The 15,684-nt window shown below is 48.8% G+C and overlaps 1 protein-coding gene across 1 annotated transcript in view; it reads right to left on the bottom strand.

Moving 5' to 3' along the window:
• The window catches only part of LOC126519208 (uncharacterized), a 136,681-nt gene that overhangs the window by 82,214 nt on the left and 38,783 nt on the right, over window positions 1–15,684 (bottom strand). Inside the window, exons 10-12 of the mRNA XM_050168825.3 lie at window positions 9,375–9,453; window positions 7,382–7,493; window positions 7,286–7,323 (exon numbers count right to left, since the gene is read on the bottom strand). Of these exons, the coding sequence (XP_050024782.3) occupies window positions 7,286–7,323; window positions 7,382–7,493; window positions 9,375–9,453 (229 nt within the window). The remainder of the gene's footprint in view (window positions 1–7,285; window positions 7,324–7,381; window positions 7,494–9,374; window positions 9,454–15,684) is intronic.

Below are 15,684 nucleotides of genomic sequence, written 5' to 3' on the forward strand. Positions count from 1 at the left end.
AATCCGCGGAGCCAGAGCGAAGAACGTCCGACGCCGCCGAGCGCTCGCAGCCCCCCCCCCCAAGGTTAAGGATGCCGCTGAAACGGATCCTCAGCAAGGAAGAGTTGGCAGAAGGAGATCGTAAACGTGTCGAAAGTGCTCGAAAACTTTACACGTCGACGCAGAAAGTTGTATTACACGCAAATAAACCCATGCTCTCCGGCAAGTGCAAATAGCGAATGCCTGAGCGATCGGCGGCAGCCATCTTTTATTCCTTTCGGAACGGGGCAGCCTACGGCTATTCAGAAGAAAATTCAGTTTTGTTCGGCATATTATTGCATCTTTAAAGCGTACACGTCACTTTGAAGAGGTGAGTTTTCGCGGTTTTGCGATGTCGCGTGACAAGCAGGTGAAGTGGGTACAGCCCGAAAACGTTTGACCAATAAACGAAGGATAATGGTGAAAAGGCATCCAATGAGAAATAACTGCTTTTAGTTTGTTCAGTCCAATCATGCATAATCAATGTGTAGACGTCATATGAGATGGAAAGCTATCGCGGTTTTCGTGCCATCGCGCGACAGACAGGTAAAGTGGGGATGGTCCAAGAAAGTTTTTCGTCAATCGCGGAGGGCTCACAGCACAATTCTTTTATTATTATTTATTAATACTGCAGGCGTTAGAAGGCCCAGGCAGGAGGGGAAAGGTACATGCAAAAAAGAAAACACAATAGATTCATGAAGGTTTAGAAAAATCTCCGGAAGAAATGTAATAGAAAGTAGGAATGCATGATGAGTAGAGCACCTGCATAGAGAGTGGCCAATACAAATTGAAACACTGTTTCATAAACACAATTTCGAAGCAATGGAAATGTAGTAGAGAAAAGAGGATTGTATAGTTCAAAATTATTACAACGCGTAAATCAATAAATATTACATAACGATGCAAATTGACGCAATATTTTCTAGCACCGAGCACTAATTTTAGACAGTAAGAAACGCTATTGAGTCAGTGCTGACAAGTTTGCCATAAGGTAGGCTGGTCTATTTCGTTACTGTGCGAGGGAATAAAAAGTTTGGAATAGCTTTATGTTATAGTGCCTATGCTTACACATTATATTTTCTTAATATTCGCAATAATTCATTGAATATTCCAAAGTCAATGAAGGTGAAAAGCAATGCATTGAATTTCGCACCGACAACCCTAGCGCTGCCGCTTCACTGTGAGGTCATGTTTTTGGTAGTATTTTCTCGTATCTGAGGGATTGCACTCCAGGAATAGCTTTTAAAACTAGGCAAACTGAGTCTTCATATCTTTGAGAATGCGATGTAATTTATCTTATTGATAAAGAGTTAACAATGTTTGAGCGAATACCGTTAAAATCGATAGCGTCATGGCAAGCTTGGGCGGAAATCTGAAGGTGCGATCAGTCAGACGTCCTCAGCTTTCCATCCGTTCTGGCTTATTCACCCTGTCCACACTGTAAGAGTGACATTTTCTGCATCGTAGAGGTCTATATAGACTACTACAGCTTACTACCACAGCCAGCTGCTAGGGGGAAGCATTCTTTCCCGGCGGCAACGGCTGGCGATTAACTACTTTCACTCGCAATGTGGCTTCGGAGTTCCAAAACTGACAAAACATTTTGCTTTTATTAGCAAAGTTTTCGTAATCAAACGACTATATGAGGCGCCTATAACAGCTATCGCTAGGAAGGTATATTCCAGTGTTATAAGAAGAGAAAAAAACGAAGGGCGTAGAGACACGAAATTCGGGCAAAATTCATTGTACAATTACTAACGACGGTAATGTCATAAGCATTTCAATCAATATTGCGACAAATACGTATTGCCATCGTCGAAACGAGTTATGTATCTCGCGTGTATTGCAGCGGGATTCCTCTTTCACGCTTCCCTAAAAACACTTGGCGCCATATAGTGCCGCCGCCGCGAAGCCTGTGCGTTTCCTCCGAAATGCATGGCCCATAGGTGCGAGCGAACGCAGAGAAACGCGGCATGGAGTAGCCGGGCCCCTCTCTCACGGTTCATTCTGGAGAAGCTGCGCTATCTAGTGGCACTGCTGGGAAGTCCACGCATGGCCTCCGAGACAAGGAGCGTGGCGCGCGCTGCCTGCGAACACTTAGAATTCTTCTCTCGCTTGCCACACGCTCCGTGCATTCATGGCGCAGCTCGGTAAAGCGTCGGCTTCAAACGCGGATCATTGAAAAGCGGCACATAGCGAGTGAATATGTTGCCCAGGTGGCTAATGCCTCGGGTCGTTGTACTCAAAGAACAGTTGTGACGTAGTTTCATTTCCGCTCAGCCTCGGAAAAATTTAAGGAATCTTTTTCATCATTGTAGTGAGGCACATTTCGCGTGGCATATAACTAGATACTCAAGTTGGTGTCAAAGACGGTCGTTAAAACGCGGCACACACCTAATGGCACAATGGTCCAAGGTGGAAACCAAAGTGGCTCATTGGAAACCAATACGCACCGAGAAGCAAATACGCAGTACTCAAGATTAGCGTCACAGAGTATCTTCGAACAGCGCCACCTACCCAGTCCCGCATCTACAGTGACCCATGTCGGCGTGAAAGACGTTCGTGAAACAGCGACGCGTATGTGCCCATTGCCAGAAGCTCAGTGAGGCAAGTTGGTTCGGATGATTGGTTTCGAACACTGTTACCTTAGTATAGCAGGTCGATGCACTATCCACTCGAAAACAAACTACCCAGTGACCCAGGTACACGGAAAAACGGTTAGATACAAACATCATCATCAGCAGCCTATCTTAAGGTCTACTGCAGAACGAAAGCCTCTCCCAGGGATCTCCAATTACACCTGTCTAGTTATCAAAATTAGAACTGGCTAGCTGATTCCTACTTGCACAATCACATTGCCTATTTCATCACGTCTCCTAATGTTCTGCCTACCTCAACTGCATTTCCTTTCGTACCCATTCTGCAACTCTAGTGGTCCACCGGTTATCCGCCCTATGCATTACATGGCCTGCCCGGCTCGATTATTTTCGCTTAATGTCAAGTGGTAGACCAGCTATCGTCATTTGCTCTCTTATCCACACCGCTCTCTTCCCCTCTCTCAACGTTACGCCTAACATGTCTCGTTCCATTGCTCTCTGCGCAGTCCTTAACTTGTTCTCGAGGTTATTTGTTAACCTCCAAGTTTCTACCTCATAGGTTAGTACCGGTAAAATGCATTGATTTTACACTTTTCTTTTTAACGACAGTAGTAAACTTCCAGTCAGGATTGCCTAGCGCCTGCCGTATGCATTCCAATCCATTTTTATTCCTATATAACTTTGGTTCTCCTGATCTGCGTACCCTGTGAGTATTTGACCTTGCTAAACGCACTACTACGTAGGCTGTAGACGCTAACTGGCAATCATGAATTCTTGCTACCTTGCCAGCTAACAGAACATTATCTTTGTCTTCTGTACATTAATCGTCAAACCCAGTTTTACATTTTCTTAGTTAAGGTCTTCTATCATTTGTTGCAATTCATCCCCAGATTTGCCCAACAAAGCAATGTCATCTGCGAACCTTTGTTTCGCAGATATTATGTAAGGTTGTTACATATTCGCCGTTGATCCTAACTCCTAAGCCTTCCCAGTCTTGTAGCTGGAATACTTCTGAACATGAAGAGAACAGTATTGTAGAGAGTATGTCTCCTTGCCCAAACCTTTTCTTGATCCTGACCCTTTCAACTTTTCTTCTGCAAAACCAAGGTAGCTGTATATTTCCCGTGATATTCACGCATGCTTCCTGTATTCCTTGATCGTGCAATCCTTACATGAATGAATCTAATTATTCAAACGCCTTTTCTGAATTTATGAAAGCCATAGAGAAAGGTTGAGTGTACGTCACCAATTTCTCAGTTACTTGTTTCATGAGATGAATGTGATCCATGGTCGAATATCCCTTCCTGAAGCCAGCCTGTCATCTTCGTTGATTGACGTCAAGATACATAGGTACAAAAATGCATACATAGAAACGTACATACATAGTTCCTGGAAGTGTGTGAAGTACCGTAAGGATTCTAACGCACTAAAATGCGGCAGGAAAAGGAAGTGACGGCGTGTTCAGCTCTCGCTGAACAGGTCGTCATTATCAAGGAAGGAGTTTTATCCTAATACACCACCAGTTCGTGCATGCCCGATGATCGTCGCTGTATATACATCTGTAACGTAGCTTTCAGCAGAAATTACGTTCTGTTAGGTTTATCCCTTGCGGTATATGTGTTCATGTTCGTGTAATCCTCTCTAGGTGCGTGTGCTAACCTCCAGTTTTGATGTATGTTGTAGCAACAAGAGGATCACTCAACACTTGCAAAATTCATATGTGGCAGTAGCAATACGAAGCAAACTTGTCCGAGTCGGCACAGTGTTTATCTATATCTGATATCTGCCGTGTTTCGCAAATCAGTCAGTAAAAAGAAAAAAACCGCGCTTTACGCGTAGATAGTTAATGTTAATTATTTCTGCTCCAATTGAATGCTTTCAGGCCCGGAAGGAAGCTCCTACAACAGCATAATTAGGATCGAAAAAAATTATCCCCTTGAGGAGCTGTTTCGCATCAGATGACGGACGCCCTAGCTCTAAGTTTATGGTCACTTTGAATAAGCGAGGCTCCGCTCAAGTGCGGTCCCGCTCTGTTCGGGTTCCTACCACTTAGAGCGGTCTACCAGAGATCGCAAACAGAACATCCACACGCCTCTTACAAGGCAATAGCCTTGCTCAAGCTAACGGTAGACGCCCGCGCTACAGAAGAGACCTGCAGAAAGCTTTCGCCTGCGCGAATCAGCGAAATGCTCGTTGGTCACGCCACTCACGTCAAAGAAAGAAAAAATACGGCAGAACTCGTCTGAACATGACTGTCGACGCTTATGCAATTTTAATCCAGCTATGTAGGGACAGACCATATTCCTGAAGTCACGTTGATTTACCACGTACAGTCGTAATTAGGAGACTTTCGTTCCTGCGGCTATGTGCCACCTACTCCTACATTGTCCCTCTTGCTATGGTACACGCTGGCCATGGTCGCCCATGAATATAGACGCATGACGTCGAATGCATGACGCCGACGCAGGGACGATGGAATGACGAAAAAAGACTGACATCGATCGAACGACAAAGGCGTATAGAGACGACGGGATAGCGACAATGCAACGTCTGTTCTTAAATTAATAACCGCAACACTTTGGTGACGACGACATAAGGACAGTCACATGACGACGACTGTATAACGACAATGGCGTGAGGACGACGGTATGACGACTACCGGATGAAGAAGCGGAAATGACGAAGATGGCACGGCCAAGACGGCATGACAACGATGGTATGACAACAGATGCATGATAGCGTCAGTGTGATCGCGACGCTAAGTCGACGATACCACTACAGTGGTGGCATAATCGCAATTGACCGCCGACAACTGTACTGATTGCAATACAATGAAGCAGACAGATTAACGGCGTCAGAATGAGGAAGGCGGTAAGGCGACGACAGAATGAAGAGACGATGCGATTATGTAGAGCAGTGGTGAAAATGGTAAAACCACAGCACGACGACCACAGCATGACGACGACTGTGTGAGTCGGCATGAGGGGAGTCGGATGACGAAGCTGGAATGACGGCGATGCGACTACAGCAACAGCTTTATGACCTTGAACACATACCTAGTGCTCATACCAAAAACACATATCGGGCTAGTAGACAACCTTGACGACCTGGACGGAATAGGTGTGGTGGCGGTTCCATGACGAGGGTTAGATCATCAAACTGGAATGAGGACGATTGAACGACTGCGACATCATTATGGCGGTAAGAGAACGAACGCACGACGACTGTATGACGACGATGGCGTAGCAACGACGGTATGACTAGTGCCAGATGACAAAGCTAAAATGACGGCGATGCAATGACAACGACAGCATCACAACCACAAGCCCATACGTAGTGGTCCAAACTATTCGGCAACTTGGACCACTGGCTTGGGGTAGAGGGTGAGGAAGACAGTATATCGAGAGTCTTATGACGAACCTGGAATGACAGCCATTGAACGACCACGACGGCTTCACTAAGGCGGTGTGACAACGAATTGCATGACGGCTGTATGACAATAATGGTGGGACGATAATAGAATGACTAGAGCAAGGCGGCAACCACATGCGCGCAAAAATCAAATGACAGCGAAAAGCGACGTGACAGGCAGATTCTGTCGCGCCGAGGAGCAACCACAGAGACGCGACATCGAAAAAGAAAAGTTACGACCAATTAACATTGTTGTCCAAATAAAAAAAAATATTGTTGCCGTAAAAAAGAATACGAAGCGTGCTACAAAGCGTGCTTTAGCCAAAATTTATTATATCTAGCTTTAATATGCCGTCATCGCCAGTGAAACAGTGTTCCAAGTCGACAGCGGGAATTGTTGTGGCGCCATCTGGTTTGTAAAAATGGAAACAATTCTGCTACCCTCGCTGCCGTGCCAGCCCTAAGAGCATCAAAGAAATCAACTCATCTCCAGAATAGCATTTTATACGACCTTCCAGCGTGAGTGAAGACAGGCAGTGTCTGCGAACGGATAATTCTTCAAATTGCGTAGATGGTAAAACCGGAGCTCAGTCTTCCTGCCACCAGGGAATGGTCGTGTTGCAAATAAACAAGCAAGGTCGGCTGCGACAGCTTATGGTCTGTGAACGCAATTAGGAATATTATGTTTAGGAAGTTTCAAATGCTACGGGCCCTCTTTTACTGCCGTCCTTTATTCGACGATTGCAGAACTTATATTTAAACAGTGTATATTGCGTCCCCCCAAAAATGAAAGTTATCAAAGTGGTTCGTATTTTCGCAGAGTGTTTAATTAAGTGTAAATAAGCAGCTTCTGGCGTCTGTTGCCTCATGAGTCTGCAAACATCGCTACCTGACTGCGTGCTTATTTCCAGACAAAGCAACAGCCTTAAAGCGATAGACGTAGCGTTAACACATTGGGCAAAAGAATGTTGAAAGGACAAACGCTTATCTTTCTAACCTTTCCTGTGCTCTTCCTGTTGCCACTACGATTATTGCTTTAGCTGTCAGGCAACTTGTCGGAAAACCCGTTCGAAAAAAAAAGCATATTGAGCACACGAGGCACCAAACAACCACTTGGAATAAAAATACGCTTGTGTTTCAACTTAGCAACACCAGCTTTTCTGTTTTACCACTTAAACAAGGTGCCCCAACAAATGCATCATAATTTATGGAGACAATATATTGGTGAATAAAAGAATGAAAATCATGTGGGCAATTACCTTGCGAGCTTTCAGTGATGTTTCTTCTTTGGGGCTCTCTGCAAAGATAAATTACTAGATCACTAAGACGAACAGCCATTTCCGCTCCTTCCTTACCGCTTTCTTCGTGAATGATGGTTGGACTTGTCGTCACCTCACGCAACGAAGGCATAGACTTCGTGTCCCGTAAACTGCCGGGTGATTCGTGACCGTTGCGAGCAACTTGGATCTGAATAAAGCAAAACGAAGCTTCCTTGATGCTCCTGTGCTAAAGTTCTGAGGAATTCCCACAGAAACAAAAATTGACGGGACCAGTTGCTACCAACGGGTGGATGTCTGATTTTCCCTTAGTTAGCAAAAAATATATTTAGAACACGAGGTTATGCAACTCGAACTTTTCAGAAATAGGAATTATAGAGACGAACGCGAAGTAAGCTGCCAACTACGGCCGCCGGGCGACAAGGAGGACGACCAAGCGCGCAGCGATGCAAGTTCTCCGAGCGACAATCATTATTAAAAAAAGATTATCGTTCCGTAAGGTCTTGTTATCAATTGAGTGACCCATTCTTCGTGTAAGATTGACGCTACGGTTTTTCTAGATCATTCGCTACCGTAGCCGCTTCAGTAAATTTCTACTTTTCCAATACAACTCGACACACCAAGAAAATGTTCAATCCTCTCCGGCGCAATGTACTGTTCAAATTCTGGCTCTTTGCTTCTGGCACTGTCAATGGAAAGCAAGTGGTCTTGTGTGAAGGGCCGCGACCAAACTCGCTTTCTGCAAAGAGGCGCGCGTCTTCTCTTGATGTTAAGTGGGGCACCCGGAATACACGTGGCGGGTAATGTTGATTGTAGTCGGCAGTGGCGGTTATTCGGCTGTGTGCAAGGACTTTCCGTAGCTGCGTGCGCCATTTTACAAAATTTAGTAGTTGTGTGTAATTGAGTTTCAAAGCATGGCGCCCATGAATTACCATAAGACTGAAAGGCGGGCTAGTTGGTTTGACATCAATTTGGAATGTTTCGCGCACACTAAACGACGACAACAATAAAAAGGACTGCGCTGGTCCTTGCGCCGTTTTATGGCTGTCGTCGTTCAGTGAGCGCAATGCTTTCCACAATGACGCCCATGAAGTGTTACCGGCTCTGCGATTGCTTCCCGGGAATGCAGTCAGAGGAACTTAGCCTTCTAGACTACATCTTGTGGCCTGGTGGAAGCCCTCCTTGAAACGCGGATTGAGGCACCACCTCTGACATCGAAAATGGAGTCAAATGCAAGTAGAATCAGCTAAGGCCAGCTTTGCTTCGGCCTTTGCTTTGGCCAGCAGTATTCTAGCACCGTGCAAAACGCACCGGTTCGACACAATTGTTCCGCTTTAAATACATACGGCGTGGTTCGAGCTAAAACGACAATAAAAAAGAAAGAAAAGAAACCTGCTTACTACATCGCGCACAGCAGCCGATCAAGGTCCGCGAGAGAGCTTTGGGTTGCCGCAGCTTTATTTATTATGAGGCTGTGTCTATTCGTACGACGTCGTGCGGGTGAACCAGGAATGACTATCTGTACGACGCGATGGCCGCGCCATATTGGGCGTAAGTGCGAAGAGCCTCATTTTGTCGAACGTGGAAAACTCAGCCATGTGGCGAGTACAGCTACCCACTAGAAATGACATTTACTCTCAGACTTCTAAACTGGGTAATCGCCCTCCTGCAGAGCTATTTCTTACACGGCTACCGTAATAATGTACCTGTTTCGGCCCATTTTCGCCCGTGTACAAGGCCTAACTCAGGCTAACCTTCCTTAAAGTAACTCAATATAAAACTTTCCCGCACAGTTCACGCGTGCCGCTGATGGAGCGGTCTTGCACATAAACATTTTCAGTTAACCCTCGCGACATCGTACAGATAGACACAGCCGTTTAGTTAAACCAGCAGCAGTATTTGTAATTGTAGACTGTAACTCACATTTTGTGTACTGAAAAAAATAAACATAATTACTTCGCGCAACTACAAGTGGGAAATAGCTGGATACAATCCACTTAACGCGATAACTGCTGTTAAGAGCCCAATGTAAAGTACTTAAGAAGTATTTGTAAATATAACGGGAACATACCTCCTCTGTTGAGGAATCCCGCAAGGGCGACGTCTGGGCAAAGTTATCCAGGTGCTTTTTCTGAGCTTCTGATGCTGATCTGAAATGAACGTGTATCCAAACCATGTTTAATATGCGTAATCATGAGAAAATATTCGCTCACTGTAGCAACCCAACGCGAGTACTGAAATCAAGTTCACGCTCAAAGATTTCATCGGTTTCTGTTCTTTCTTTTTATGTAGCTTATCTTAGAAACTCTTCACTCTACAAAAGGCTTCCTTTTTCTACAGGTAATCCAATAAAATATCTCGTGTCCTGCTGAGAAAGAGTGCTTGAACATCCGAGACGATCACCTAAAACAATACTGAGAGTCCATTAATATCTCCTAAACACTTTGCGAATGCGTCGATATTGTCACGTGGCGGTGACGTTAAGAACACAGTAGCAATACTGTGAAAGGCAAAACTCGATTTTATTGGGCGAACCTGTGCCCACAAAACAGGCTACACTTATAGCACAACGAAAGCGGCGAACACAGTCGGCGATCGTCGAGAATCTGATCAGCGGGTCAAGCGCGTCGGCTTTTATACAGCAGTCATCGAATGTTCCAGACTAATCGTTGGGACCCGCATGCCTTCTACAAAGTTCTACACCATTCGTGTCAAGCGATGAAATCAGATAACACAAGGTTCGGCGACAACAGACAGTGGATAGAAGCATCGATAACTTTCCAGAAACTTCGGATACAGGCAGGCGCGTCCCGCGCTGTGCGATAACATTTGTTAGGCGGCCAAACGTGGTCGCCCGATAAAGATAAGTACACGTGTCATTACCCCCCTCTTAAAAAGCATCGACCCGATGCTGCAAACAAACGAAAGTAAAAAAAAAAAAAAAAAGAAGCACTCGTAGCAAAAAACACAACAAAGTAAGGAAGTTCGTCAGCGTCCATAAAAGGGTTTGAGGCGCACCACGTGGACGACTTCAGATCGTGCACGGCGCCGCTGTGAATGCGAAATGCCGTCTGGCACGACCTCATAGTCCAGTGCACCAATACGTCGGATGACCTTGTAGGGTCCGAAATAGCGTCGCAGTAGTTTCTCACTGAGTCCTCGTCGGCGTATCGGGGTCCATACCCAAACACGGTCGCCGGGCTGGTACTCGACGAAGCGTCGTCGGAGGTTGTAGTGTCGGCTGTCGGTCCTCTGCTGGTTCTTTATCCGCAGGCGGGCGAGCTGTCGGGCTTCTTCGGCGCGCTGGAGAAAGGTAGCGACATCAAGGTTCTCCTCGTCAGTGACGTGCGGCAGCATGGCGTCGAGTGTCGTCGTCGGGTTCCTGCCGTAGACCAGCTTGAACGGCGTGATCTGTGTGGTTTCTTGCACCGCCGTGTTGTAAGCGAATGTTACGTACGGCAGGACGGCATCCCAGGTCTTGTGTTCGACGTCGACGTACATCGCTAGCATGTCGGCGAGGGTCTTATTCAGGCGCTCCGTAAGACCATTCGTCTGTGGGTGGTAGGCCGTTGTCCTCCTGTGCCTTGTCTGACTGTATTTCAGAATGGCTTGTGTGAGCTCCGCTGTAAAGGCCGTTCCTCTGTCAGTGATAAGGACTTCTGGGGCGCCATGTCGCAGCAGGATGTTTTCGACAAAGAATTTCGCAACTTCGGCTGCGCTACCTTTCGGCAATGCTTTAGTTTCAGCGAAGCGGGTGAGGTAGTCCGTAGCCACGACGATCCATTTATTTCCAGTTGTTGACGTCGGAAAGGGTCCCAGCAAGTCCATCCCGATCTGCTGGAATGGTCGGCAAGGAGGCTCGATTGGCTGTAGTAATCCGGCTGGCCTTGTCGGCGGTGTCTTGCGTCGCTGACAATCTCGACATGTTCTGACATAACGGGTGACGTCGGCGGTCAGGTGCGGCCAATAATACTTTTCTTGTATCCTCGATAGTGTCCGGGAAAATCCGAGGTGTCCAGCGGTCGGATCGTCATGTAGGGCGTGCAATACTTCTGGACGAAGTCCTGACGGGACAACAAGAAGGTAGTTGGCGCGGACTGGTGAGAAGTTCTTCTTCACGAGTAGATTGTTTTGAAGCGTGAAGGAAGATAATCCGCGCCTAAATGCCCTGGGGACAACGTCGGTGTGCCCTTCCAAATATTCGACGAGGCCTTTTAGCTCCGGGTCTGCCCGTTGCTGTTCAGCGAAGTCTTCCGCGCTTATCATCCCAAGGAAGGCGTCGTCATTGTCGTCGTCTTGCGGCGGCGGGTCAATGGGGGCGCGTGATAGGCAATCGGCATCGGAGTGTTTTCGCCCGGACTTGTAGGTTACAGTGATGTCGTATTCTTGTAGTCTGAGGCTCCATCGCGCCAGTCGTCCTGAAGGATCCTTTATATTCGCTAGCCAACACAACGCGTGATGGTCACTGACGACTTTGAATGGCCTGCCATAAAGGTAAGGGCGAAATTTAGCTGTAGCCCAAACGATGGCGAGGCATTCCTTTTCGGTCGTAGAATAGTTGCCTTCCGCTTTTGACAGCGACCGGCTAGCGTAAGCTATCACCTGTTCGACTCCGTTTCTCCTCTGGACTAGAACGGCACCGAGGCCTAGGCTACTGGCGTCAGTATGGATTTCTGTATCGGCGTACTCGTCGAAGTGCGCAAGTACCGGCGGTGACTGCATGCGTCGTTTGAGTTCTTCAAATGCATCGGCCTGCGGCGTTTCCCACTTGAACTCAACATCACATTTAGTTAGACGGGTCAACGGCTCGGCGATGCGTGAAAAGTCCTTGACAAAGCGCCTGTAGTACGCACACATGCCAAGGAATCTACGCACTGCCTTCTTGTTGATGGGTTGCGGGAACTGTGCGATTGCAGCTGTCTTTTGCGGGTCTGGACGGACACCAGATTTGCTGATTACGTGGCCTAGGAAGAGAAGCTCGTCGTAAGCGAAGCGGCATTTTTCCGGCTTCAGAGTAAGCCCTGACGACTTGATGGCCTCTAGTACTGTCGCAAGCCGCTTGAGGTGATCGTCGAAATTTCCGGCGAAGACGACGACGTCATCCAAGTAAACGAGACAGGTCTGCCACTTCAATCCTGCTAATACCGTGTCCATGACGCGCTGGAACGTTGCAGGCGCCGAGCACAGTCCGAATGGCATAACCTTGAACTCGTAGAGGCCGTCTGGGGTGATGAAGGCGGTCTTTTCGCGATCCCTTTCGTCGACTTCTATTTGCCAGTAGCCAGACTTGAGGTCCATCGATGAGAAGTACTTAGCATTGCAGAGCCGATCCAATGCGTCGTCTATCCGTGGGAGGGGGTATACGTCTTTCTTCGTGATTTTGTTCAATCGACGATAATCGACGCAGAAACGTAGCGTTCCGTCCTTTTTCTTCACTAAAACAACTGGAGACGCCCACGGGCTTTTCGACGGCTGGATGATGTCGTCGCGCAGCATTTCGTCGACTTGGTGTCTTATAGCTTCGCGTTCTCGCGTCGAAACTCTGTAAGGGCTCTGGCGGAGTGGTCGAGCGCACTCGTCGGTTATTATGCGATGCTTTGCGACTGGTGTTTGTCGAATCCTCGATGACGTCGAAAAGCAGTCTTTGTATCGTCGAAGCAGACTTCTGAGCTGTTGCTGCTTAATCGCGGGGAGACTTGGATTTATGTCGAAGTCTGGCTCGGGAACGACGGTCATCGGGGTAGATGCGACAGAATCCGAGAGGACAAACGCATCGCTGGTTTCCTGAATTTCCTCGATGTATGCGATCGTCGTGCCCTTGCTGATGTGCTTGAACTCCTGGCTGAAGTTTGTCAGCAACACCTTTGTGTTTCCTCCGTTCAGTCGAGCGATCCCTCTTGCGACGCAAATTTCACGGTCGAGCAGTAGACGTCTGTCGCCTTCGATGACGCCTTCTACGTCAGCGGGTGTTTCGGTGCCGACCAAAATGACAATGCTGGAGCGAGGCGGGATGCTCACATGATCTTCGAGCACACTCAAGGCGTGGTGACTACGAGGGCTCTCCGGCGGTATCGCTTGATCTTCCGACAGTGTTATCGATTTCGACTTCAGGTCGATGACTGCGCCATGTTGATTCAGGAAGTCCATGCCGAGAATGACGTCTCGTGAACACTGCTGGAGGATAACGAAGGTGGCAGGGTAAGTCCGGTCATGAACGGTAATTCTTGCCGTGCAGATTCCAGTTGGCGTAATGAGGTGTCCTCCAGCAGTTCGAATTTGAGGGCCCTCCCATGCAGTCTTAACCTTCTTCAACTGGGCGGCGATGTGTCCACTCATTACGGAGTAATCGGCCCCTGTGTCGACTAAGGCAGTGACTGCGTGGCCGTCGAGAAGTACGTCGAGGTCGGTGGTTCTTTGTCTGGCGTTGCAGTTGGGTCTTGGCGTCGGATCACGGCTGCGTCGCGTTAAACTGAAGCTGGAACGTCGCGTCGTCACGTAGTCTTTTGTCGGTGTAGTCTTGGCTTTCTGACTTCGTCGGGACGGCGGCGTGTCATTATTATGTCGTGGAGATGGTCTCTTCGGCGTCTCCGTCGGCGTCGGAGGATCTTCGTCAGTTCGACGAACAGCAACCGCACCTCCATCGGTTGCTGCTTTTAGTTTTCCGGATATGGGCTCGCAGACCGGCCCCGGGCTGGGCCAGTGTATGGTCGGCGCTGCGGCGACAGGTAACGGCCTGGTGACGGCGAACGGGACGGTCGTCGAGGGCTCCATTGAGTGGCGGCGAGGTAGTCGGCGATATCGCGAGGGCGTTCACCTTGCTGCGGGCGCGGAGCGTTGACGGCGAAACCTCTCAGTCCCAAGTCGCGGTATGGGCATCGGCGATACACATGGCCGGCTTCTCCGCAGTGATAGCAGAGCGGGCGGTGGTCGGGGGCTCGCCAAATGTCCGTCTTCCTCGCGTAGGTGCGCTGGGCGACGGGTGGGCGTGCTGGCGGCGGCGGTGGCGGCGGACGGCGGAATTGCGTCGTTGCAGGGCCCTGGCGTGGTCGTGGAGGGGGACCTTGACGGCGTGCGACGGCGGCGTATGTCATCGCTTCTGGTTGGGGCTGCGGTAATTGTGGTTGCAGCTCGGGAACTCCAAGCGATCGGTGCACCTCTTCTTTCACAATGTCGGCGATCGAAGCCACTTGGGGCTGCGACGAAGGCAGGACCTTGCGCAGTTCTTCGCGCACAATGGCCCTGATGGTCTCCTGAAGGTTGTCGGAATCCAGTCCTTGGATGGCGTACTGCGGCGTGAGCCCCTGGCGGTTATATTGCCGGGTGCGCATCTCCAGAGTTTTCTCGATCGTCGATGCCTCTGCAGAAAACTCAGCTACGGTCTTCGGCGGGTTACGAATAAGTCCTGCGAAAAGTTCTTGCTTGACGCCCCGCATCAGGAAGCGGACTTTTTTATCCTCTGACATTTCCGGGTCGGCGTGCCGGAAAAGACGGGCCATCTCCTCCGTGAAGATCGCGATCGTCTCGTTTGGCAGCTGCACTCTGGTTTCTAGTAGTGCTTGGGCTCGCTCTTTTCGCACGACGCTTGTAAACGTTTGCAAGAAGCTGCTTCGGAACAGGTCCCAGGTCGTTAAGGTGGCTTCTCGATTCTCGAACCAGGTCCTGGCGGCGTCTTCCAGTGCGAAATAGACATGCCGCAGCTTGTCGTCACTGTCCCAACTGTTAAACGTAGCGACCCTCTCATACGTCTCGAGCCAGGTTTCCGGGTCCTCGAATGTTGATCCGCGGAAGGTCGGAGGTTCCCTGGGCTGCTGCAGCACGATGGGGGACGCTGGGGCTGCCATTGGTGTTGCCTTGTCCACAATCTTCTTGGTCTTCTCAGGTAGAAGTCCGTGCTCCGGGGGCAGCTGTTGAAGACGGCGGCTTGCTCGAGGCTCCGGGACTACGTTTGTGTTCACTTTGCGGTCCGGGCTTGGATCACGGCTTGTCGGGGGCGTCCGGTACATGAACGAAAGCACCTCCACCAGATGTCACGTGGCGGTGACGTTAAGAACACAGTAGCAATACTGTGAAAGGCAAAACTCGATTTTATTGGGCGAACCTGTGCCCACAAAACAGGCTACACTTATAGCACAACGAAAGCGGCGAACACAGTCGGCGATCGTCGAGAATCTGATCAGCGGGTCAAGCGCGTCGGCTTTTATACAGCAGTCATCGAATGTTCCAGACTAATCGTTGGGACCCGCATGCCTTCTACAAAGTTCTACACCATTCGTGTCAAGCGATGAAATCAGATAACACAAGGTTCGGCGACAACAGACAGTGGATAGAAGCATCGATAACTTTCCAGAAACTTCGGATACAGGCAGGCGCGTCCCGCGCTG

The sequence above is a fragment of the Dermacentor andersoni genome, chromosome 10 (assembly GCF_023375885.2).
Source record: "Dermacentor andersoni chromosome 10, qqDerAnde1_hic_scaffold, whole genome shotgun sequence".
NCBI classification, from domain to species: Eukaryota; Metazoa; Arthropoda; class Arachnida; order Ixodida; family Ixodidae; genus Dermacentor; species Dermacentor andersoni.